General features: G+C 43.8%; 1 protein-coding gene across 1 annotated transcript in view; it reads right to left on the reverse strand.

The window, feature by feature from the left end:
• Positions 1–7,429, reverse strand: part of TADA2A (transcriptional adaptor 2A) — a 45,952-nt gene extending 38,523 nt beyond the window's left edge. The window contains exons 1-3 of the mRNA XM_072137155.1: positions 7,260–7,429; positions 3,744–3,850; positions 2,711–2,770 (exon numbers count right to left, since the gene is read on the reverse strand). Of these exons, the coding sequence (XP_071993256.1) occupies positions 2,711–2,770; positions 3,744–3,850; positions 7,260–7,284 (192 nt within the window). The 5' untranslated portion in view covers positions 7,285–7,429. The remainder of the gene's footprint in view (positions 1–2,710; positions 2,771–3,743; positions 3,851–7,259) is intronic.
• Between the last annotated feature and the right edge of the window lie 18,105 nt (positions 7,430–25,534).

The following is a 25,534-nucleotide window of genomic DNA, read 5'->3' on the forward strand; positions in this document are numbered from 1 at the left end:
TGTGAGGGCCTTGTGATGGTATATCTGTATACATGGCTACTCCAATTATCTATACGGACACATATACAACTATACCAATCTTGTATTAATCCAATTTCCAGGCTTAAATCCCCCCCCGAGACCCCCCCTTTGATCGATACAGTAGCTGGCTATGTATCATACCAAACTCTGAATTCCCCTTGCGAGGGGTATGTGTTTTGCCGTGACCAATTGTAAGGCAACATTCTGTTTTCCTTCGATAAAATTTAGTTGAAACTAAAAAGACATATAGACCCTTCTTGAAGCTCTCTGATGTCCCTGCTGTGACCAGCGCCTGAGGCAGGCTATTCCATAGATTGACAGTTCTCATAGAAAAAAAAAGCCCTGTCGCCTCTGGTGATTAAACCTTGTTTTCTCCAGATGGAGACAGTGCTACCTCGTCTTTTGATTTGATTTAATCTGGAACAACTTACCACCATATTTTGTGTATGGATAATTGCATTATTTTCTAGACTAAATAAATCTAGTTGTTTTAATCTTTCCTCATAACAAAGACCCTCCATACCCCTTATCATTTTTGTGGCTCTTCATTGAATCCTCTCCAGCTCCAGGGCATCTTTTTTATGGACAAGAACCCAGAACTGGACAGCATCTTCTGGGTGAGGCTGAACCAATGCCTTGTATAGTGGTAATATTACATCCCTATCCCAAGAGTCCATACCACTTTTGATACACAAAAGATCTTGCTGGCTTTAGAAGCATGCTGTTATTGAATTTATGACCTACTAGAACACCCAGGTCCTTCTCAACAAGGGACTCTCCCAAATTTACTCCCCCAAGGACATATGTTGCCTGTGGATTATTAACCCTCATGTGCATAACCTTACATTTATCCACATTGAACCTTATTTTCCGAGTGGATGACCAAACACTCAGTTTGTCCAAGTCACACTGCAGCCTATGAACATCCTCTATAGACTGTATTACACTACACAGCTTGGTGTCATCTGCAAAAATAGACAGCGTGTTATTAATTCCTACCTCTATATCATTAGTAAAAATATTAAATAATAGTGGGCCAAGCACAGAACCCCGAGGTACACCACTTATAACTGGTGACCATTCCGAGTAGGAATCATTGATCACAACTCTCTGGATACGATCCTTCAGCCAGTTTTCAATCCAATTGCAAATAATTTCTGCAAAACCAATAGACCTTATTTTACCCATTAGGCGTCTATGAGGGACAGTGTAAAATGCCTTTGCAAAGTCCAAGAACACAATATACACAGCAGCTCCTCCATCCAGGCATCTGCTCACCTCTTCATAGAAGCAGATCAGGTTAGTTTGACAACTTCTATCCTTAGTAAACCCATGCTGGCTGTCACTTACTATTTGATGTCACATACTGCAATATATAGTCTTTTACTAAACCTTCCAATATTTTCCCCACAATGGAAGTTAAAAGGGTATTCTCATCTGGGCACTTACATTCAGTTTCATAAATCTGTCATATATAAACATTTCTTCAATTGGATGTTATTAAAAAAAAATGTTCCTGTGTGAAGATAATTTTTCATAAATGCAACCATGTTGTCCCTTAGAAACGAGATAGCTTCCTCGGATACGGCCACGTCTGATAGATTGAGTGCACAAAGAAACAAAAGGTTATTGTATATAATATGTCCGGGAGTTACTACATGTCGCACAGCCGTCCTGTGGTAATGATTGCCGAATCCTGGTAGTCAGGCAGGACTCTATAGCGCATGCTGGCCACCACTGCCAGAGTGTGACGTGGTCGTATCAGAGGAAAGTATCTCGTTTCTAAGGGACAGAATAACTACATTTATGAACATTTTTTTTTAATAACATCCAATTGAAGAAATGTTTACATATGGCAAATGAATTTAATTAAATGTAAATGCCCAGATGGGAATACCCCTTTAAGCTTACAGGCCTGTAATTGCTAGTTCTAGAGCCCTTTTTAAATATTGGCACAACATTCGTGTTGCGCTAGTCACTTGGCACCACACCAGACATTACGGAATCCCTGAAGATTTTAGACAGCGGTACAGCAATAACAGAACTAAGTTCTGAGAACTCTGTGGTATAACCCATCTGGTCCAGGAGCCTTGTACACATTGATTTTATTGATCGTAGATTGGATCAAGTCTACATTCAGCCAGTCTAGTATATTGCAGAATGCATGACCCGCACTGGTACCACCCACGTAAGAAGTTCTTTTTTGTATTGAATAAACAGAGCTAAAAACCCATTTAGTATCTCCACCTTCTCTTGGTCTCCAGTCACTGATGCCCCATTTTCAGAATGCAGGAGTCCAACCTGCTCTGACCCAGTTTTTTTTTGCATTGATAAACTTAAAAAATTTCTTATAATAATAGTTCTTTATTTATATAGCGCCTACAGATTACACAGCGCGTAAATGCCCTCTTTATATCATTAATTGCCCTTTTACCTGTAGCTGTAAGCCATGCGGGGTGTAATCTCGCCCGTCTATACTTGTTTTATAGTGGAATAAATTTAGAAGTATAATGACCCAGGTTGACAGTATCTGATCCCAGTCTATATCCTGTAATGAAGCCCTAAATTTATGGAAATTAACCTTCTTAAAATTGTTGTCTATTTTCCCACAGGTCATTATACTTGGAGATTAACTGAGGACTGGACAGACGAGTTCATTTTGTAACAAAATGCAGAATTTACAACTTACCATTATTTCATAATTATGATCACTTTGGTGTTTCTTATATTCAAACCCTCTCGAAAAACACTAAAAAAAAGGAAATAAAATGTTTATCATAAACAAAATACAGGTTTTCTGGTTTGCAGGCTATTTTTGCACAGACACTTGCAGGACACTTAAAGGGGTTTTCTCACGAACCAAAGTTAGGTCCTGTCCACGCACCCCCACAGATCACAAAAACGAGGGGTCCATTGGGGTCCCACATACCTCCAGTGGATCCTTGTTGCTCAGTCAGGCTAATGACCGTTCTGCTCCATTTATCTCTATGGAGCTGACGGAAATTGCAGAGCGCCCCTCGTTTTCGTGATCTGTGGGGGTTTCAGCACTGAGACTCCCAATGATCAGCAAGTTCGGCCCTATCCCTTGGAACATGTGCAACCCTTGAAACAATGGGTAGTATACAATATAACTGTTTAATTACAAATTATGTGTGCATGAAGCCTTAGTAGTATTTATCCAACATGGGCAAATACATCTTCAAATGTAAACATTAGGGTACATTCACACGTGGTATGCCCGCCGCGCGGGCATACCGCCGTGTGCTGGAGTGGAGGAGGAGGTGGCCCCTCCTCCCTCCATAGAGAATAGCGGGACACGGCCGCACACAGGCTGTGCTCTATCATGCTCTATCTTTTTGCGCCGTGCTGCTATTGCTGTCTATGGGGACATACATGTGGCTGAATGTACGTCCCCGTAGACGGCCATGTGAATGAGCCCTTAGATAAACTACCAGAGTTGCTGCTACTTAAAGATGTCCGCTCTCAAAGCCGGTGCGGCGTATTCATGAGGGGGCGGTCTAAGGCGCTGCCTCTTCCCCGGACCACCCCACCGTTTCAATATGCCAGAGGTGACTGCCGCGCGTCATGCTTACTATAATAAGCAGCTCTAAGTGACCTTTTTGAGGGTGACAGGTCCTATTTAAACACTAGGGCAGCTTTTATACAATCAGACGAGGTGCACACAGGAAGATGGAAAGCATCACCTCTTCCTGCATATTTACCTGCAAACAAAGTAGAAATTCAGGAGGTCCACACTCTGCACATTTAATATATGGTTCCATAAGGTATGAAGAACAGCCACGGCATGGTGGTTTATCAAATGCATCACCTGAAGAAAAAACGTCAAAGATAAAGGAAATAAAATGATTTGAATGAAAGGGGCAGCAAATAAAAACTCCATCCCACACTAGTCACAGTAACTACCATCATCTGCACATTTCCTCTCCTGTATGCCTCTATGCTGGCAGGAAGAGGCCAGCATCATATTTTAAGAAATAAATGTTGTTACGTTTCTCAGGCTTTAGAAGATAGGTACAACTTTCTCAGATAAAAGTAGTCCTGATGCTATGACCCTACTTCTGCATATAAAGAGCACTTAGGAAACTAATGGTATATGGGTAAATGGGTGAGATTTCAAATAAAAGATGGAATTATAGAAAAAGAAAATTTTTCTCTACCTGAGGGAGTAGTGAGGGGTACAGATTTGAATATGTAAAATTTCATTCAAAACAGTATTTATCCCCAAAATAATCAATTCTGAAAATGCGGAAAACCTATATTCGATTTGTAAGCCGCGTGACATCAAAATAAATTATCCAGACATTTCAAAAATGATGAAAATACTAAGTTCATATGGGAAATTTTATTCAGCAACTTATTTAGGTGGTAAATCTATATGCCTGAAAACACAATGATTTTGAATTTCGAAAATGGCAAATTTTTCAAATAATTGAGCATTTTTTCTTTTGTAAATAAACGCAAAACTTATCGGCCAAAATTTACCACTAAAATGAAGTACAACATGTGGGGAAAAAACGATCTCAGAATCGTTTTGATAAGTAACAGTGATCAAAAGTTATAACCATATAAAAAGACGCAAGTCAGAATCCAAAAAATGGGGCTGAGCCTTAAAGAGGTATTCTCATCTGGACATTTAAATTTAATTTAATTAATTTTCCATATGTAAACATTTCTTCAATTGGATGCACTTTAACCCCTTATCACCGACACTAGTTTTCAGCTCAATGACCAGACTCGATTTTTCAAATCTGACATGTCTCACGATAATTGGTTATAACTTCGGAACGCTTTAACATATCCGGGTGATTTTGAGAATGTTTTCTTGTGACACATTGTACTTCATGTTAGTTATAAAATTTAAGTGATAAGTTTTGCGTTTCGTTCTGAAAAAAAGTGAAAATTTGGCATGGGGGACACACTGGCACGCGGCGTGTAAGGGGTTAAACACCCGGGATCTGAATTTTTCCGATCCCGGGTGTTAGTGCCGGGTCTGGGCTGTGATATCACAGCCCGACACTGGCACCAGCGAGACCCGGTGTCCCGAAATCTTCTTCTGACGCGCCGCCGTAGAAAGCCGTACGCGTCAGAAGAAATACCCTTAATGACCGCCGTAAAAAGCCGATACGGCGGTCATTAAGGGGTTAAAAAAATGTTCCTGTGTGAAGATTTCTCATAAACAGTCATGTTGTTCCCTAGAAACAAGATAGCTTCCTCGGGTACGACCACCTGACATTTAGGCAGCAGTGGCCAGACATGTGCTATTGAGCCCTGTCTGACCACCTGCATTCAGCGTTCATTACCACAGGATGGCTGTGGGACGGACATTTTATAGACAAAAACGTTTTGTTTCTTTGTGCAATCCAAGGACACAGTCTTGTTTCTAAGGGACAACATGACTACATTTATGAGAAATTATCTGCACACAGGTACATTTTTTTTTAATAACATCTAATTGAAGAAATGTTTATAAATGGCAAATTAATGAATATGGATGTGAATGCCCAGATGAGAATACCCCTTTAGGCTACAAAATGGCTGCGTCCTTAAGCATTTTTTTTCTTAAAAACGAGGACAGAAGAAGCTAAAAGAAGTGCAGATCCTGCCAGTATGTGCGTAGTTTACAATCCTTGATTCTGGTAGTATATTTCATTTAAAGGGGTTGTTCACTTTAAGTAAGTTCTAGCAAATAATTGATTGGTTGTGAAATGAAAAGTTATACAATTTTACAATATACATTCTGTATCACTTCTTCATGGTTTTCGAGATTTCTGCTTGCTGTCATGCCCTAAACTGTTGACTGCCATGGTGTTAAAGGGAACCTGTCATCAGTAATTGACTTAATAAACTAATAACATAATACTGCACACCTTATAGTTTTTGCCTCTTTCTAGGCCCAGTGTAATGGCATAATCTAGAAAATCAATGTTGAAGTGAGCTGTAAATTGGTTGTGTAAAGTCAAGGAGGAGGAGAGTTTAACACTGAAGTCAAAGTGGGGAGCTGTGAACGCCTCATCCTCTATGATTGACTTCTTGCATTGGACTTTAGGAGATCTGGTTAGTGATGTCTCTGGATGCAGGACTTCAGTGTTAAAATCTCCACCTTATTGACTTTAATATAATGGCTTTACATCCCACTTCAAAGTAGATTTTCTGGATTATGCCACCATACTGGGTCATGAAGGAAACATGATCTGGAAGGTGTTAGCTGCTTGACAATATACTGGTAGTGGATTATTAGCTCATTTTCTGCTGACAGGTTCTCTTTAAGGCAAGTTCTGGATATGCAATAAATTGTTAAAAGGACATTGATCACCAAATTACTGGTGATAAGAGTGTCCCAATTACACTGCTTGTTTGGTCGACTCTAGGGGATGGGGGGCTGTTTGATAGACCTTTTTCTTGCATCCTTAATTATGGAATATTAACTTTGTAAAAGTGCAGTTGGCATATGGGCTGACGGCGCTAGAGCTCCTCCAGAACTTAGTTAATAATTCATAGATAAAGATGCCAGAAACCTTGTAAAAAGAGCCCCCCCATCCCCTAGATCAGTGATGGCTAACCTATGGCACTGGTGCCAGAGGTGGCACTCAGAGCCCTTTCTGTGGGCACCCAGGCCATCACCAGAGATGAATCCAGGTATCTTCCTGCAGTCCGAGACAGCCCTGGACTTGCTGTGCCCAGAGGTGTTGGCACTTCGCGATAAATAAGCGGGTCTTTGTTGTAGTTTGGGCACTCGGTGTCTAAAAGGTTTGCCATCACTGCCCTAGATGGAACAAGCAGCCAATTAGAACTCTCTACCAACAGTAATCTGGTGTTAGATGTCCTATGTCCTTTAAGTCCCGGAGAAGGACTGCAAGCAGAGATCTGCATAAGATAAAAATGGAAAGCCAAGTACAACTTGTCTGTTGCCAACACAAGTTCAAAATGTCACACAAGGAAACAATTGTAACCTCGAATGCCAGATTGCTATATGCAGTGAATTTGTACAAGATAGACAGGCAGTGCAGAGCCTGTCCTGCAGGAGGCGCCATGACTCCTGCCTCGTTCCCACGCAATGGAAGCTCAGCCTCTTATTATAGGAACAAGACGTGCGTCGATATTAAGGAGGCCGCTGTATCCTTATTACAGCCCCTCACATTACAATCAAAGTCATAGCAGCCCAGAGCCTGTAATAGACTAAATATCAATAAACCTTGTTCACACGTGACGTTACCAACCTCTAAAAGGAGCTAGTCGGTCCATGTTGCACACAGGATGGTCTCCGAGTCATAGTACCGCCTCCTCCATCCCGCAGCCAATCCCCTCCCTGGAGACCGTCCGATGACTATGGGAAAGCCAGGCAAAGCTAATAGATAACCGAGCACAAGGCTCAATTTACATCCATGTCACGTATTCGCGCCCGTGCAACCAAACGGAAAGCAAGGAGCTGGGTTTCATGATAGATAAATACCTTATATATGCGTGTGTATTTCATTAACTTAAACTATACCTTTTTTTTACTAAATTATAAGGAAAAATCAGATTTTATCACGTTTTTATCGGGACACACTAGAAGGAATGAATATTAAACTAATTTAGAAAAAGAAAGAGGTATAATGGGGCACATTTACTAAGTGCTGTGCACTGCACTTTAGTCAGACTGTGCACGTTCTTCATGGCTTAAACGGCTTGCACAAGTATTTAAGAAGTGTCTGCGCTGAGTCTGTGGTGCACACAACCCTTTTGTGGCACAGCTGCACTGGTTTCCATACAACACAAATTGGGGCATGCCACTGGAGCGCCGTATTTAAAGGAAACCTACCACTTCTGAAGGTAGGTATGAGATGCAAACACCGGGCACCAGCTCAGGGTGAGCTGGTGCCGGTGCTTAGTCTCGTTAGTGTTAAAACCGCGGTATCGCGGTTTTAACACTTTTTAAACTTTATAGCAGAAACTTTTTACAGACACAGAACCCATGAGTACACCTGACAATGGGAGAGAAGACATGGTATAGAACAAAACCCATTATTTTTCTATTCTTAATACTAACCCCTTTTTTTTCCTTATACTAACATCTGTGAAAAATTTACTTTGTCTCCAGATAGGAGATCAACGTCACTAATTCTCCTAACAATTGATGTTACAATGTAGCGATTTTGAGAATTTGGTATTTAAATTGTTTTTTGAATATAAAACATGATTTAAACTATGCTGAAAAACAATAATGTCCAAAATGGTTATTATGTTTACATGAATGTTTACATGAATGTTCCATTATTATGTACATACCTTATGTTTTGTCCGATTGCATCTCCCTGCAAGACGATAGCATCCGCTAGTGTTTGTTTTTCATTTAATCTGATCACGTGACATGGTCACATGGTTAATGTTAGATCATGTGATGTGATCACATGATTGATGACGCAGCAGAATGATGATGTGTTCCGGTAGCAGTGCATTCATTGGACGCTCATCTGCTTAAGAAACACCACTGTTCAGGAAGACGCCAGCTGATGAAGGCTCAGGTGGAGCCGAAAAAACGCGTTTTCCTTGCGTGTTATACTTGATTTATGATGTCTTGTTAAATAAAAGAAGAATATTTGATTTTCACCTACCTCGAAGTGCCGGGATTTTCCTTGTCTATTTATAGCAGAAACTGCTTCGGCGCTGCGTGCGCGCGCCTACATTGGAAATGCCGCAGGCGTTGCGCGCGCAGCGCCGAAGCAGTTTCTACTATAAAGTTTAAAAAGTGTTAAAACCGCGATACCGCGGTTTTAACACTAACGAGACTAAGCACCGGCACCAGCTCACCCTGAGCGGGTGCCCGGTGTTTGCATCTCATACCTACCTTCAGAAGTGGTAGGTTTCCTTTAACTTGCAAATTGTGTCGCACGTGCCATGTTAGGCCGTGGTCACACGATCCGCTAGGCGTCCGTTCATAACGCGACGCTAGCGCACAGGGGGCGGTCCTTGGCCCGACCGCACATGCGTTAACAGGGAAACGCATGCGATTGATAAGCCGATCGCATGCGTTTCCCTGTTAACGCATGTCCGTTCGGGCCGAGGACCGCCCCCTGTGCGCTAGCGTCGCGTTATGAACGGACGCCTAGCGGATCGTGTGACCGCGGCCTTAAAGGAAACCTACCACTTAGAATGGCAGGGGTAAGCTGTAAGTACCGAGCACCAGCTCAGGGTGAGCTGGTGCCGGTACTTACTATCGTTAGTGTTATAAATCGCGGTTATAACACTTTTTAAACTTTATAGCAGAAGACGCTGCGGCGCTGCGTGCGCACGATCATGCGCGCGCCTCCATAGGAATTAGCGGAGATGTAGCGCGCGCACGGTCGCGCGCAGCGCCGAAGCCCCTTCTGCTCTAAAGTTTAAAAAGTGTTAAAACCGCGATACCGCGGTTTATAACACTAACGAAAGTAAGTACCGGCACCAGCTCACCCTGAGCTGGTGCTCGGTACTTGCAGTTTACCCCTGCCATTCTAAATGGTACGTTTCCTTTAAAGGTGCACCACAAAAAAAGATGGTGAACTCTGTCAGACCATTGCGGGGAAGCGCCAGATTAATGATTTCTGGCGCACAACCTTAGTGAATCATTGCACACAGCATGATACACGGAAACAAAGAACTATGTGCAGAATTCCCTGACCCTTAAAGGTGAGGAATGAACAGGTCTTGTATGTAGTTTATAGCGGAATTAACATATATTATACATATTTAACTATGTACAGGATTACCTGAGCCTCTTAGATGCGGAATAAACGTGATGTATCTGTAAATTACAGTGGAATGAACATATATAACACACGGCCAGATTGAGGGCGCGTTCACACGTTGCGTTTTGACCTGCGTTTTCATTGTGTTTGAAACGCATATACAACAGCTGAGTAGAGGTGATTTGCCTAATTACATCACTGTTAGGGTGAAGACACACATGGCGTTTGGGCCGTTTTTACTAAGTGCGTTTTCAGATCGTTAAAAAACGCATCCGTTTTTTAAAAACGCATGCGTTTTTTGAAAACGCATGCGTTTTTGTCCGTTTTTCATTGCGCAATTTCGGAAAAACGGACAAAAACGGATGCGTTTTCAAAAAACGCATGCGTTTTTAAAAACGGATGCGTTTTTAACGCATGCGTTTTTAACGATCTGAAAACGCACTTAGTAAAAACGGCCCAAAAACGCCATGTGTGTCTTCACCCTTAGGGTGAAGACACATGGCGTTTTTAGGCCGTTTTTGGGCTGTTTTTAGTTAGTGCGTTTTCAGATCGTTAAAAACGCATGCGTTTTTGACAGGTTTGACCAATTATCTTAATCCAAACTGGTCAAAAAACGCATGCGTTTTTGACGATCTGAAAACGCACTAACCAAAAATGGCCTAAAAACGCCAAGTGTGTCTTCAACCTTAACGTTTCCGTTTACAAAACGCATCGTAAACGCGATGTTAACGCATGTGTTAACAAAGCGTTAACACATGCGATTTGTTAACGCATGCGTTAACATTGCATTTACAAACGTAAATGGTAATGTAATTAGGCAAATTACCTCACATCAGCTGTTGTATATGCGTTTCAAACGTAATGAAAACGCAACGTGTGAACGCGCCCTAGGGGTCCCAGCGGTATGGAGCACCTCATTTAGGATGCACCCCGCCAGCTCAGTCCACAACCATATATACTAAAATAAACCACATGGTTATACCGTTTTAAAGCTGAAGATATATTAGAAACAATGGTATAGATTGGTTCATAAATTCCTACCTTTACTAAATCAATTCCAATTTTGGTCCATGACAAACCAAAAAAATACTACCACCATACTTTTACCAAATAATGATGCCACAATACTGTTACCAATTAAAACTACCATAAAACCAATATTCCAAACAATATCCCTACAATTTCCAAATGACACCTCCAAACTGACCCACAGCATTAACACAACGTAAAGAAAATACCAACATTCTGATAATGAACACAGGACTCTATACACAGACCTGTATTACCAATAATTTACCAAATATAAACTCCATTTACTAATGATCTTTACAGCCCTCACCACACATCATAGACGCATGATGAGGCGTAATTACCCCCCAAAATAATTGCCATGCGTAAAAGTATGCTTGGTGGAAATAATAAAAAAGTAAAAAAAATGTTTTCAATAAAAAATAAAGTAATAAATCAATAAAAATGCCCATAAGCCCCATAACATATAAAGAGACATATAACACCAAAAAAAAAGTGTAAATCATAACACAAACCCCACATATATAGTATCACCGCATCCGAAACAACCCGTGGAATAATAGTAAATTATTTTTGAACCCGTACGATAAACGCAGTTAAAAAAAAAAAACCACCAAAAATTATGATTTTTACCTGTTGAATCCCCCAATATATGCAATAAAAAGTGATCAAAAAAACATATGTACTACAAAATGCAAAAAACAAGTCATAAACCAGCTCCATAGCTAAAAAAGTTAAAATGTTATGCCACTTGGAAGATGGCAATGCAAAAATGATGGATTTTTTTCCCCACATTGGGGCAGATTTACTTATTTACCCCAATACGTTTTATTTGTCAAATTTAGTAAAACGTAAGAAAAAATATTCAACTATGGTATCTCCGTAATCGTATCGACCCATAGAATAAAGATAACATGATTATTAGGCTATACGGTGAACACCCAAACAAAACAAAAAAAGAGTAAAAATTCCAGTACAGATTTGTTGCTTTTCTACTCCTGCCCTCAAAAAAAAAGTGTGACCATTTAGGGGATACCAACCCCAAAATGGTAACACCAGAAAAAGCATCTCATCCCGAAGATCCGATGCTGTAACATGGTCCCAATAACGAAAAAGCAAAAATTTTATATCCTACAAAAGGCGCCAAAGAGAAAACTAAAATCCTGGCAGCTGCTTTCCTACTGCACCTTGGTGTGCGCCCATAAAACAAGTAACGGTCACATGTGGGGGGTCTCTGTACTCGGGAGAAATTGCATAACAAATTGTAAGGTGGGTTTTCTCTTTTTATCTTTTGGAAATGTGTAAATTTTAGGGCTAAATGAACGTATAACCGACAACATTTCACCATTCTCAATTTCACCTCCATTTTGATGTAATTACTATGAAGATCTCAAGGGGTTAACAATCTTCCTAAAAGCTGTTTCTGATTTTGAGGGGTGCAGATTTGAAAATGGGTTGATTACATAGAAGTTTTTTATGTTAAATATGTAAAATTTCATTCAAAACAGTATTTATCCCCAAAATAGTCAATTCTGAAAATGCGGAAAAGCGATATTCGATGCAGCGTGACATAAAAAAAAATATCCAGACATTTCAAAAACCATGGAAATGTAAAGTAGACATATGGGAAATGTTATTCAGAAACTTATTAGGTGGTTAATCTATCTGCCTGAAAACGCAATAATTTTGAATGTCAAAAATGGCAATTTTTTCAAAAAAAATCATAATTTTTTCTTTTTTTTTTGTAAATAAATGCAAAACTTACCAGCTAACATTTACCACTAAAATGAAGTACAACATGTGAGGAAAAAACTATCTCAGAATCGTTCTGATAAGTAACAGTGTTCAAAAGTTATAACAATATAAAACACATAGCCTTAAGCTATAAACTGGCTGCGTCCTTTAGGAGTTATACAAACACCGCCATGCAATATCACTAATGACACCTCTATAACATTACATAATGCCTGAATAATACTGCAATACTAAATGATAACATATACACACAGACCAGCATATAGTGACTATATATTAGTAGATACCAGTCCTGCACAGATGCTGCAGTGTAATATGCAGCCTCTGCATGTTACAGTGGCCCGTAGGTCTTCTCTTCTTCCATCGGCAGCGCCAGGTCCATGTGAGCCGGCCGGCACAGACTATGACATCAGCCGCAACTGACATCATGGTGTGCGCCGGCTGGCGTGCACGGAGCTATCACTGGCGACGGAAGAATAGGCCTGCAGTTTTGACTTTCTTTTTTTAAGTGCTACCGGGGGAAGGAGCTGGCTATATATTGGGGCAGGTGCTGGCTATATACCCAGACAGCCGCTGGCTAAATATTGGAGCAGGTGCTGGCTATATACCTGGCCAGGAGCTGGCTATATACAGAGCAGGTGCAGGCTATATAAAGGGGCAGCAGCAGACTATAGATGGGGGCACAAAGAGGGCTATAGACGGGGGCAGGTTCTGACGATATAAAGGCTGGCCATATACTAGGGCAGAGGCGGCGAACCATGGCACTGGTGCCAGAGGTGGCACTTGGAGCCCAATCTGTGGGCACCCAGGCCATCACCAGAGAGTACTCCAGGTATCTTCCTGAAGTTACAGAGAGCCCAGGACTTGCTGTGCACAGAGCTATTTTAAAGTGACAGCGCTACCTGGGACTACTGGAGGAGTGGGAAGGTGTGGGCAGATTTGGATTATCATTGTAGCTCCTGCTCCTGCCCTGACAATTCTTCCTGTTTATGGGACCCTGGAGGGAAGCTACAATGATCATCCACATTTCTTCTTTATTGGGGTCCTCAGGTGCTGATATTAATGAAAGTTGTGACAGAGCGGAGAGTATAAACCACTAATTAAATTTCTGTGTTGGCACTTTGCGATAAATAAGTAGGCTTTGGTTGTAGTTTGGGCACCCGGTCTCTAAAAGGTTCCCCATCACTGTACTCGGGGGTTGGCTGGTTATTCCTGGGGGCCGGGGGCTGGCTATATACTGGGGGTACTAGCTGGCTAATAATAATTCAGTTATTTATATAGCGCTTACAGATTACTACAGGATCAACGCTGCACAGAGCTTGCCAAACCGGTCCCTGTCTGCATGGGGCTCACACCCTAATCAACCTACCAGGTACCCCCTGAAGAAAAGTGGGCGAAACGCGCGTTGGGGAGTCTGAGAGGCAACCACAGACTGCAAGAAATGGGTAGGACACTAGTCTTTCATTTATAAGCTTAATGTCTAGGTGCGCATCTTACATTTACTTTTATTGTGAACTATTGTGGAAATAATACTATCTGTTGATGTGTCACCTAAGGAACACAGCAACATACCCTATATGCGGTCATGTGTTTTTGTCTGATCGGACTTATTTTTGGATTTCCTCTGTAACACTAATCATTTCATGACGGTACATTTGTGTGTTGTTTTATATATTAAATCAAGATATACATTTTTTGGTTTTACCAAAGAACGCTGTAACTCCGTTTTTTGTGGTAGTATATTCGTTATGGTGGAGTAGTTCTATATTTTGAATGTGGAAGGCTTTATGCCGAGTCCCTAACCTCAGCAACATGAAGATAAGGCATTTACTAATCAACCTACCAGTATGTTTTTGGAAATGTGGGAGGAAACCCATGCAAATACAGAAAGAACATACAAACTCTCAGATGTTGACCTGGATGAAACTTGGGCTATCTATATATTTTGAGTCTAAGTGGTACCCGCCACAAAGCAGGTTGGACTTGTTTCTGCGTGGCACCACCAGGTCGTTCTACAGGGTGGCGACCAAGGCATAGTACAGAATCGTAAGGCAAATGTTTGGGGACAGGCAGGACGCCAAGACTCAGGATCATAATCGGGGACGTAGGTCAAGAGAGGCAGCTTGGACGGGTAGGCAGCTAGGTAAGTGAGGCTGCTGGCGAAAAGGGGCACACAGGTGCACCTGCGACCCGGAACATGGGTCACAGGAGCACCCGTGACAGTACACCCCCCTTCGGCCTCCCCCTCTTCTTGGTCTCAAGAAACCTCTGCAAATGGGCACGGTCCAGGATGTTGTCCTTGGGCTCCCAAGATCTCTCCTCCGGCCTGAACCCCTTCCAGTCAACGAGAAAGTACCATCTCCCTCTAACCGACTTCATGTCCAGGACCTCTTTGACTTCATAGACATTGGTGGAATCGGCCACAGGAGCAGGAGGTGCTATTTACCGGGAGAAACAATTCAAGGCGACTGGTTTCAGGAGGGAAACATGGAAGGAGTTCGGGATGCGCGTGTTGGGGGGAAGACGAAGTTTGTACCTGGAGGACAGCCAAACTTTATCTCCAGTAGAGAAGACTGGAGGAGGCCTACATTTCCTGTTGGCCTGCTTTTTGGTGCAGGTGGAGGCGAGAATGGCGAGTTTGCTCCCAGATGGACTTAAGATCTTGTACCAGTTTTTCTACAGCAGAAACATCAGAAGGAACGGCAAGAGATTCTATCGACATATCCTTACTTCATGTCACATTTTATGATACACATCTGTGATTTGTATGATATACTGTGCGTGTCGCCATATGGTTTTCAACTACAGTTCTTTGTGCTGAACCCTGTGAATTTGTTTGCAAATATTCACTCTGTGATTTTCTGTTTTATTTTATAAAATGTATTTAAATAAAATTACATTTAAAAAAAAAGAAGTAACGGCATGGGGCATGGAAGTCATCCGTAGACAATGAAAAAGGGAGCAGCACCAGCAGATTCAGAGTCTAGAGAATTATAAGAAAATTCCGCCCAAGGTAAGAGGGAGGACCAATCGCCCTGTCGAGCAGAAACAAAGTTCCTTAGAGAGCAGCCCAGAGTCTGGTTGACCTTCTCCATCTGCCTGTTAGACTGAGGATGACATGCACGGTCCGAGACAATGTGTAGGGGAAGACCATGTAGCCGGAAGATATGGAGAAAGAACAGGCTGTCAAGACGAGGAGATGGCAGCAGACCTGACAAAGGCTCAAAGTGGGACATCTTGGAGAACCGATCTGTTACCACCAAGATGACTGTTTTACTGGAAGAAGATGGGAGATCCTTAACAAAGTCCATGGCTAACAAAGTCCACGGGCAACAGGGTATCGGCAACGCCAGAAGCAGACCTGCTGGCTTGCGATATGATGACTTCTTATGGGCACAGGAAGAGCAGGAACTCTCTTGAACGTCAGATCTTGACCAGTAGTAACGAGATATGAGAGCGGCAGACCTCTACACCCCAGGGTGCACAGCCACACGAGTGCAATATCCCCAAGTTATCATCCTCTTCCGAAGAGCAGGTCGGCCGCAGATCCACAGGAGCGGCAACAACCAGTCATTCTGGAGGAACAATATGACGATGAGCCGATTCTTCCCTAATTACATCAAAGGCATGAGAGCATCGGACTTAACATTCCTCTCGCTTCACGGAAGTGTATCATAAAATTGAAACGACAGAAGAAGAGGGACCAACGAGCCTGTCGAGGATTGACATGTTGGGCGGTCTGGAGGTATAAAAGATTCTTGTGATCTATGTAGATACAGACCGTATGAAGAGCTCCTTCCAGTAGATAACGCCACTCTTCCAATGCAAGTTTTATGGCCAAAAGTTCCCGGTCACCTATGGAGTAGTTCCTCTCTGCAGCAGAAAAGGTCTTTGAGAAGAAACCACAGGTGAGCATTCAGCCATTGGGCCCTCCGTATCAGGCAGCGTGAAAACAGGAGCTGAGATAAAGGCAGAATTCAATTTAGAAAATGCTTCTCCAGCCACCGGAGGCCAGAGCTTAGAGTCAGAGTCACAATAGGTAACATGAGGGAGGAGATATGTGGTATGAACTGCCGGTAGTAGTTAGCCAAGCCTAGGAATCTCTGTATAGCTCGTAGTCCTACTGGGTGAGCCCAGTGGAGAACCACAGACAACTTGGTGGGATCCATCTGTAGACCCTTGTCAGAAATTATATACCCAAGGAACGGAAGACTCTTCTGGTGGAACTGTCACTTCTTGAGTTTTGAATATTGGTAATTGACCCTTGGACGCCTGAGAATTTGTCGTATTTGGGCCTGATGGGATTCCAGGTCAGTAGAGAACACGAGGATATCGTCCAAGTAGACCACGATACAGGTATTTAGCAAGTCTCTGAAAATGTCGTTGACAAATTCTTGAAAGACAGCATCTCAAGTGTTAAAAGCAGTGTTCCATTCGTCCCCTTCACGCATGCGGATGAGATTATATGGCCCCCGAAGGTCCAAATTAGTGAAGACCTTAGCTCCACGGAGGAGGTCATAGAGTTGCATTATCAAGGGTAGTGGGTAGCGGTTCTTCATGGTATCTTTATTAAGCCCACAATAGTCTATGTAGGGACGGAGAGAACCATCTTTGTTGGCCACAAAAAGAATCCAGCATCGGCAGGAGACTCTTTCTGCAGATTCTCCTTGATATAGGCTGACTAAGCCGAGGTCTCGGGTACGGACAATGGTTATACGTGACCTCGTGGTGGAGATGTGCCCAGCAGCAGCTTTATAGGACAGTCATAAGGTGGCAGAGTCTCTGCTTATTTCTCCTAGAAGAAGTCAGCAACGTCCAAGAACCCACAAGAGGCTTGGGGGATACCGAAGCAGACATGGTTGACACTGCCCGTAGAACCGAGAGACAGCGAAACTGGCACTGTGGACACCAGCGAAGAATCTCCCCAGTCTGCCAGTCGAGCACTGGAGCATGTTGCTGCAACCACAGGAGACTAAACAGAACGGCAGACGTAGATCGGGGAAGCACATAAAACAACGACAGAAGCTTGGTGCAGTAATATACTGGATCGCTGAGGACCTGCCCACTGACAGTGGAGATAGCCAGTGTCTTCTCCAGGCGGACCACAGGAAGGTGATATTGGAAGACCAGGGTAGCATCCATGGAAATTTCCTGCAGAACCAGAATGCAAGAAGGCTGGGGATTGAAACTGAGTACCTGTCCTGGAGCTGAGTAAAACAGGCAAGTTGAGTTGTGGTGAAGCTTTGCTCTCACCTAGGGACACTCCTTTGAATTTCAGGCGGCCGTCATACGCGTGCCCTAGGAGGCGGGGATGCGCACGGTGAAGCAGAGCACAGAGGCTGTCATGGCAACCGATCGACGCTCCCGGGATGCGACGATCGGAACAAAAATTACAGCGCCTACGTGACACCAACCTTTAAATGCCGGCGGCGGCATCGGAAAGTTCAATACCCGCATGCGGTGTTAGCACCAATCACGGGTATTAGTGGGGGGTGTTTTCTGCAGTTTGCAGGAAATTCCTCTTCATAAAGGCACCTCTGCGCCATACATGTGAGTGTGAGGTAGTTAATATTCTACCCCCCAATTAACTATTATATAATCTAATATGCTGCCCACCAATTAATTATTTAATATGCTGTCCCCGCACAGTTAATTAGATTATATGCTCTGTCCCCCAATTAATAAGATAATATGCTGTGTCCCCCAATTAATAAGATTATATGCTGTCCCCCCTAATTAATTATTTAATATTCTGTTTCCCACCCGACACCCAATTAATTATTTAATGTGCTGGCCTGCGACCCCTGCCCACTCCAATTAATTTTATATAGTTTGTCCCCCATCATCTTTTACTGCTGTTTGATGAAGAAAAAAAAAAAAAAAAGTGTCCCGCATCGAGCGCTAAACAGTGATGGGTAGGAGCTCGCTGTCTGGACGGATGGAGGCCCCTGCCCGAGTGCCGAGGGTCGGGGTCTGTCGGTGGACCCAGCAGGAGTCTTATCATTGGCACTATTGCAGCGCCAGCCCAGGGGCCCCAAACAATAGATCCAGATCGCGGGCCCCGATGATGGTGCTCCAAGAGCGCCATGGTTAATCCGGCTCTGATTACACATATTTAACTGTGTACAGAATTCCCTGAGCATCCTAGATGGGGAATGAACAGGTTTTGTAAGTAGTTTATAGTGGAATGAACATATATCAAACACACAGCTGTGTACAGAATTTCCTTAGTATCCTAGATGGGCAATGAACAGGTTATATGTGTAGATTATAATGGATTGAATTTATATTACACATATTTAGCTGTGTACAGAATTCCCTGAGATTCCTAGATGGGAAATGAACAGGTTTTATATGTAGTTTATAGTGGAATTAACTTATATTAGACATATTTAGATGTGTAGGGCATTCCCTGAGCATCCGAGATGGGGAATGAACAGGTTTTTTATGTAGACTATATGGTACATATATAACACATAGCGTATATACTCGGCTTATACTGGAGTTGAGAAAAACAAAACAAAATGTGTACTCATCTTCCGACGCCCCCTAGCAGATCCTCTTCTATCCATCGCGGCCTCGGCAGCGGCTCTGAGTCCCCGTGCGGTCTGTCACAGGCATCAGGACTTCAGCCACACGCTGACATTCTAGTGTGTGCGCCGGCATTATATTACAGGCCTGTCTCCGACCACGCTTCTGCCTCAGGACTTTGTACTACGCCTTGGCCGCCACCGTGGACTAAGTCGCACCTGTGAAGTGACCTGGTGGTACCATGCCGCAGCAAGTCAGACTCGCTTTACGGCAGGCTCTGGTAAAAACCGGGTTCATAGACTCTATGCAGAGCTGGCAGCTGCGCGTACTCTGCTCCAAAGCCAGAGCTATTGAGCATGCGCAGTGCGTGGAGTTACAGCCACAGAAGTCCCAGCAGAAGAGACGAGGTGGAGCGTGGCAGCACGTAGAAGGATAGTCTTTCCTTATGAAGAGCTCCAATTTGTAGAGTAACTGGCTCACTGTGGTACCGGACCGGACAGGATTTGTCCACAGACTGAAGAAATAACGAGAGGCTTCTCGAGAGGAACAACCGGAATGTGATGCCAGGAGACCAGGGTGGCATCCACAAAGTTCCCCGCAGTCCAAGAAAGCTGAAACTTGAATCGGAGGCCGGGAGCTGGAGCGGAGGAGCACACGAATAGTTAAGCATGGAGAAGCTTAGTTCACACCTTGGGACACTTCTCGTAATAACCCTAGGTGCTGGGGACAGACCTGACAAGTCCCAATGAAGTCTTTAGGACTGGCACAGTACAGGCAGAGATTCTCCTGACATCATCTGGAGCGTTCCCGGGAAGAGAGTCTGGCTGTTGTGAGAAAGTGAGAGTTGTTGTGTGGGAAAACCGCTATCTGTCTTACAGGCAGATGAAATGCTGGTGGTAAAAGCCCTGGGTTTGTCTGCAGTAACCCAAGGGTTAATGCAGACATGATAAGCAGGAATAGTCTGTTTTGTCTGTGTTGGTCTAGCTAACACAGACACATTTGTAATGTCCGTACTGGGCCTGCTTATTATGGAGTAGGGGTAGGCTGGTAGTGGGACTCCTACTCCACCCGGGCTTCGGTCCTGGGCTTTTGTATAGCCCACAGGTGCAGGTCACAGGCCTCGTTAGGGTCTGATTTAGTCTGCAGGCCAGAAGCAGTAGGAGAGGCCCTACCTGGAGAGCTGAAAGCGAGATTGCATTCTCACAGCAAAGGTAACTGAGGGTCTCCTGTCTTGCTGCTGGCCAAGAGCGTGTGCCAGGCAGCCTGGTACCCGGATAGCTAGGGTCCGACAATTGTATTAGACAGCGCCTAGCCGGGCAGGAATTACTTTTATAATGTTTTTGCATGTGCCTAAGCCAAGGCTGAATTTGTGTTCTGTTTTGCAAGTGTGAATAAACACTTAAGTTGGACTTTTAAACCTGCGTGTGTCACTGCTTCCTGCACTGCTACCTGTCAACTACCAGAGCAATTCCCCACACTGTGTAAACTTGCATAGGCTCCTCTGCAGACGGTGGAGCCGGAGGCTAGAGAGGCTTTTGGAAAGCAGGAGCCAGGCGAGGCAGACGTCGAGGACGGACTTGGGGGTTGCTTGTGGCGTAACTCCTCAGCACACTCCATAAACCGCACGTCAATCCAAGTGGCTAAGGTGATGAGACCACTCAGGGTAGATGGCAGGTCTCGAGTGGCCAATGCGTCCTTTATTTACGAAGAGAGTCCTTTTTTAAAATTTGCGGACAGGGCCGCATCGTTCCAGGAGAGTTCCAAGGCCAGGGTACGGAACTGGACAGCATAATCTCCCACGAACAATTCCCCCTGGCACAGATTTAGCAGCACGGTTTCAGATGAGGAAGCTTGTGCGTGTTCTTTAAACATGGATCGGAATTCCACCAGGAATGCAGTGTGGGTAGCTGTGACTGGATCGCCTCTGTCCATAGAGGGGTAGCCCAGGCCAGGGCCTTCCAGGAGAGGAGACTGTCACTGAACGCTCCAAAGTGGCATTCATTGTCAAACTGTAATGGCATAAGTTCAATGTGCAAAGAGCACTGGGTAATAAAGCCTCTGCACAACTTAGGGTCCCCATCATATTTATCAGGTATAGAGAATCTGAGCCTTGGTTTAGCGGCAGGAAGACAAGCTGAGGTACCAGGAGTTGTCGCAGGAATCTGGCGCTGATGCTGGGTGACAAGCAGCTGCTGGAGCATGGCGGTGGCTTGACCCAGCTGTTCTCTCCTGGGACTGCTTGACCACAACGCTGGTAAGATCAGCCAGTTCTGGAAGTGCCACCTTGGTGAGGTCCATGGCCGGATCTTATTATCAGGGCTCGGGGTAGTGAACCCCCTGGACCACTGCGGAAAATGACTCTAGCCGTCACCTGGGACCGGAATCTAAGTGGCACCCAGTCTTCACCAGAGCCTGCTGCAAAGTGGGATGGTCTTGCTGTGGCGTGGAGCCCCCAGATCGTTCCATAGGTGCTACTAGCCTGAGGTGGCAGCCAAGGTTGAGGTACAGGTACGGCAAGCACTCTCATGGTCAGAAGCAGGCAGATGTGCAGGGCATGCAGCAGAGGTGCAGAGTCAGGAATGGAGCAGGAGGTCAAGGCTGGCAGAACAGGAGCAACAACGTCAGGGTCAGGTCTGGGGTCACAACAGGAGATAAACGCAAGAGTAGGGACAGCGACAGTAATGGATGCTTTCTCTAAGGCTGGTAGCTCAATCATCCGGCAGGGATAGATGAGAGCCGGCGGTATAAATGTAAACCGGAAGTGGCCAGCACCAATCAGTGGTGCGCTGGCCCTTTAAATCTTGGAGAGCTGGTGCCCACGGATGGACCAACAGACCCGGAAGCAGGAGCGTGGAGAGGTAAGGGAGGACCGCAACGGGCGCCTCCACGGAGAGAGGCACGTGGATCGCAGGGACACCTGTGACATTGGCTTAAGCTTGTGACAAAATAAGGAGCTGTTTCTTTCGCACTTCTGGACTTCCTACTACAGTCATGGCCATAAGTTTTGAGAATGACACAAATATTATATTTTCACATGATCTGTTGCCCTCTGGTTTTTATGTGCATTTGTCAGATGTTTTTATCACATACAGAAATACAGAAGTGCAATCATTATGAGTAACAAAAGCTTTTATTGACAGAATGAGTTAATGCAGCATGTCAATATTTGCAGTGTTGACCCTTTTTCTTCAGGACCTCTGCAATTCTCCCCGACATGCTCTCAATCAACTTCTGGACCAAATCTTGACTGATAGCAGTCCATTTTTGCACAATCAATGCTTACATTTTGTCACAATTTGTTGTTTTTTGTTCACTTGTCTCTTGATGATTGACCACTAGTTCTCAATGGGATTAAGATCTGGGGAGTTTCCAGGCCATGGACCCAAAATCTGTATGTTTTGTTCCCTGAGCCATTTAGTTGTCACCTTTATGGCAAGCAGCCCCATCATGCTGGAAAAGGTATTGTTGATCACCAAACTGCTCTTGGACGGTTGGGAGAAGTTGCTCTTCTGGTACCATTCTTTATTCAGTGATGTGTTTTTAGGCAAGAGAGAGGCGATTCCCTTCGCTGAGAAGCAACCCCACAAATGAATGGTTGCAGGATGCTTTACAGATGGCATGAGACAAGACTGGTGGTATCACTCACCTTGTCTTCCCCCGAACAAGCTGTTTTCTGCACAGGATTCTTTAGAGATAACCATGGTTAACAGAAGAGAAACAATGATGCCAAGCATCATCCTCCTTTTAAAGTGTCCAGTGGTGTGATTATTACTTAATCATGACAGATTGATCTCCAGCCCTGTCCTCATCAACACCCACATCTGTGTTAATGGAGCAAACACTGAAACTATGTTAGCTGCTCCTTTTAAGGCAGGCCTGCAATGAAGTTGAAATGTGTTTTGGGGGAAAAAGTTCATTTTCTAGGCAAATATTGACTGCAATTAATTGCTGTTAAGCTGCTCACTCTTTATAACATTCTGGAGTATATGCAAAATGCCATTATAAAACCTGATGCAGTAGACTTTGTAAAAATTAACATTTGTATAATTCTCAAAACTTATGGCCATGACTGTATATCTTGGTTGTAACAACATATTTTTTCTTTTTTTTTGTGTTAACAATTTTTTCAGCCTGTTCTAATGTCCATCTTAATTTGGTAAGACAATCTTTGATGGATTTTGTTTCCTAAACAAAATCAAGAGGTTGACAGCTGTGTATGTACACTGATGAATAAGCACCAGAAGATGGCAAAATGAAGAATTAAAAAAAAAAAAGTTTTCATTTTTCTCAATGTAGTAAAACACAATAAAACCTTGGGGCATAGTCTCGGCATGCAGAGAGAGTAGTCGCACTAGCTTGGAGCTCCTGTCCTTCAGACACAATTACGAGGAATAACGGTGCCTAGACATCCATTTTTCACCCTAATAACTAACCATGACTAAGAGGAAACAGCGGTACCCTCTGATGCCACCCTGAACAGATTTATTCTCTGTTTGCACCTAAAGGAAAATGTCAACAGAACCAAAATGGTAAGCGCACAACAGTAGCCTGGTCAGGTAATGGTGGCCCCCAGGAGCAAAGCGCTCTCAAGCGACAAGCCACCTACCACCTTTGTGTATACAGTACCATCTGCATGATGTGCACGCCAGATTCTTGTACCACACCCTCGATTTCCGCACACCCTCGTCCAACAAGTCAACAGTTCCCATGTACCAATTGTAGTCCAAAATGCATTCAGGTTGGGAGGTTTCTCGTTACCTCGTACTGGGACAGGGGTGCTGGTGTGCCCATTTAGTGTTGTTAGTAGAAGGACCTCTCTTTTTTCCTTGTACTTAACACACAATATAAAAAGTCGGTGCATAGTGCCCGGCTCTCAGCGACTTCGGGAAAGTTCTCCGATTTTTTTCTTATAGTGCCGCATGCCGTAGTTTTTCTGGAAGCAAGGCTTGAATAAGTGATGGTATAAAGTTGTCTAGGTAGAGGTGGTAGCCCATGTACAATAGTGGGTGCACCAAATCCCAAATTAATTTTCCAGCAATTTCCAGGAAGTGGAGTCCTTTCCTTCGTACACTCTGAACTGTTATGTATACCCTGATGTACATTCACATAGCTTATACATCTTTACGCCATACCTTGCCCTCTTATTTGGCAGCTACTGATGGAAATTAAGTTTCCTTTTAAATGTACCAGGGACACGGCAATAGATCGGTGCTTCTCGGGGGTATATGCTTCCACAAATTTGGCAATCATATCAGGTGTCATCTCGGGGTGGGCACTGTATATTATCAACATTATGTAAAAATTAATGGATGGTTTCAAAGCGCATCCTACTCATCGCCATGTGGAACATCTGGGTGGAAAATGTCTGTGCTCCAACAGTCCGAGTTTGGGCTTTTTTTTCAATTTTTTTTTTACCAGTCCCATAAGCAATACTATGCATCTCTGCTGCAGTGACAGCGGTCCACCTGTGGGGTTGTGCGTGAAAAGAAGAGGGGTTTTGGCAATATGTAGTGTACAGCATGGAGATTTGTCTGGGATGCTATCATCCCAATTAGGTCCTCACAAAAAAAATAAAATTCTTAAAATAGTCCACTGGTCTGAGCCCTGCCGTGTCTATGTGTATCCCAGAACTGTGGCTGTAAAATCAGGCACCTGAGGGGCATAGTTACTGGGGGTCACCCATGTGGGGTCAGAAGCCCCATGCACTTCTTCAGCACTAGTCCTAAGGCACCTTCTCGGGAGTTTCTTTGGGTCACCATGGGATGAAGAGGATGACAAATAAAATGGACACTCGTCCCCACTAGCAAGTTTTTTTTTTATCGGAGGCAAGAAAACAGTATGCCTCCAATGCTGCACAAGTCTAACGGGCCATGATTTTCCCTGACCTGAAAAAAAACTTGCATGCACAACTGCCTTCTCTAAACAAGGGCTGCACTATACCTACTCTCCTCCTACTCCCACTATATCAGAGTACTACTTGCATGACGTACTGAAAAGCGGCCAGGTGGGTCGATAGGAGGGATAGTACGGTTGTTTGGTGTAGGGGGGATTCTGGGTAGTATACAAGATGATGAGTGTGATCACTCAGGAAGGGGAGGATGATGGGTGTAGTAGTGATTTTTTGTGCTGAAAAAATTGGCTTATACACTTGTATTACCATACCATATTCTGACTCCAATAACTTTTTTATACTAGGGGTACGGAGTTGGCTGTGTCATTTTTTCCGGGACAAGCTGACGTTTTCATTGCTACCATTTGTTGCGACACTTAGTGAGGAAGTCTCCTGGTAGGAGACGGAACGCGTGGGAGCCCTCCACCCCCTCCACCTTTATTCCGTTACCTCACTCAGTGATCCTTTTTCCACTGACTGGAACATCATGGTTCCATGTGCAGCGTAATGTATCTAGGTCTTATACAGGACTCATTAACTCATGTTATGCATTTTGATTATATATATTTATTCTCTTATCCAT

This window comes from Engystomops pustulosus, chromosome 2, assembly GCF_040894005.1.
Source record: "Engystomops pustulosus chromosome 2, aEngPut4.maternal, whole genome shotgun sequence".
NCBI classification, from domain to species: domain Eukaryota; kingdom Metazoa; phylum Chordata; class Amphibia; order Anura; family Leptodactylidae; genus Engystomops; species Engystomops pustulosus.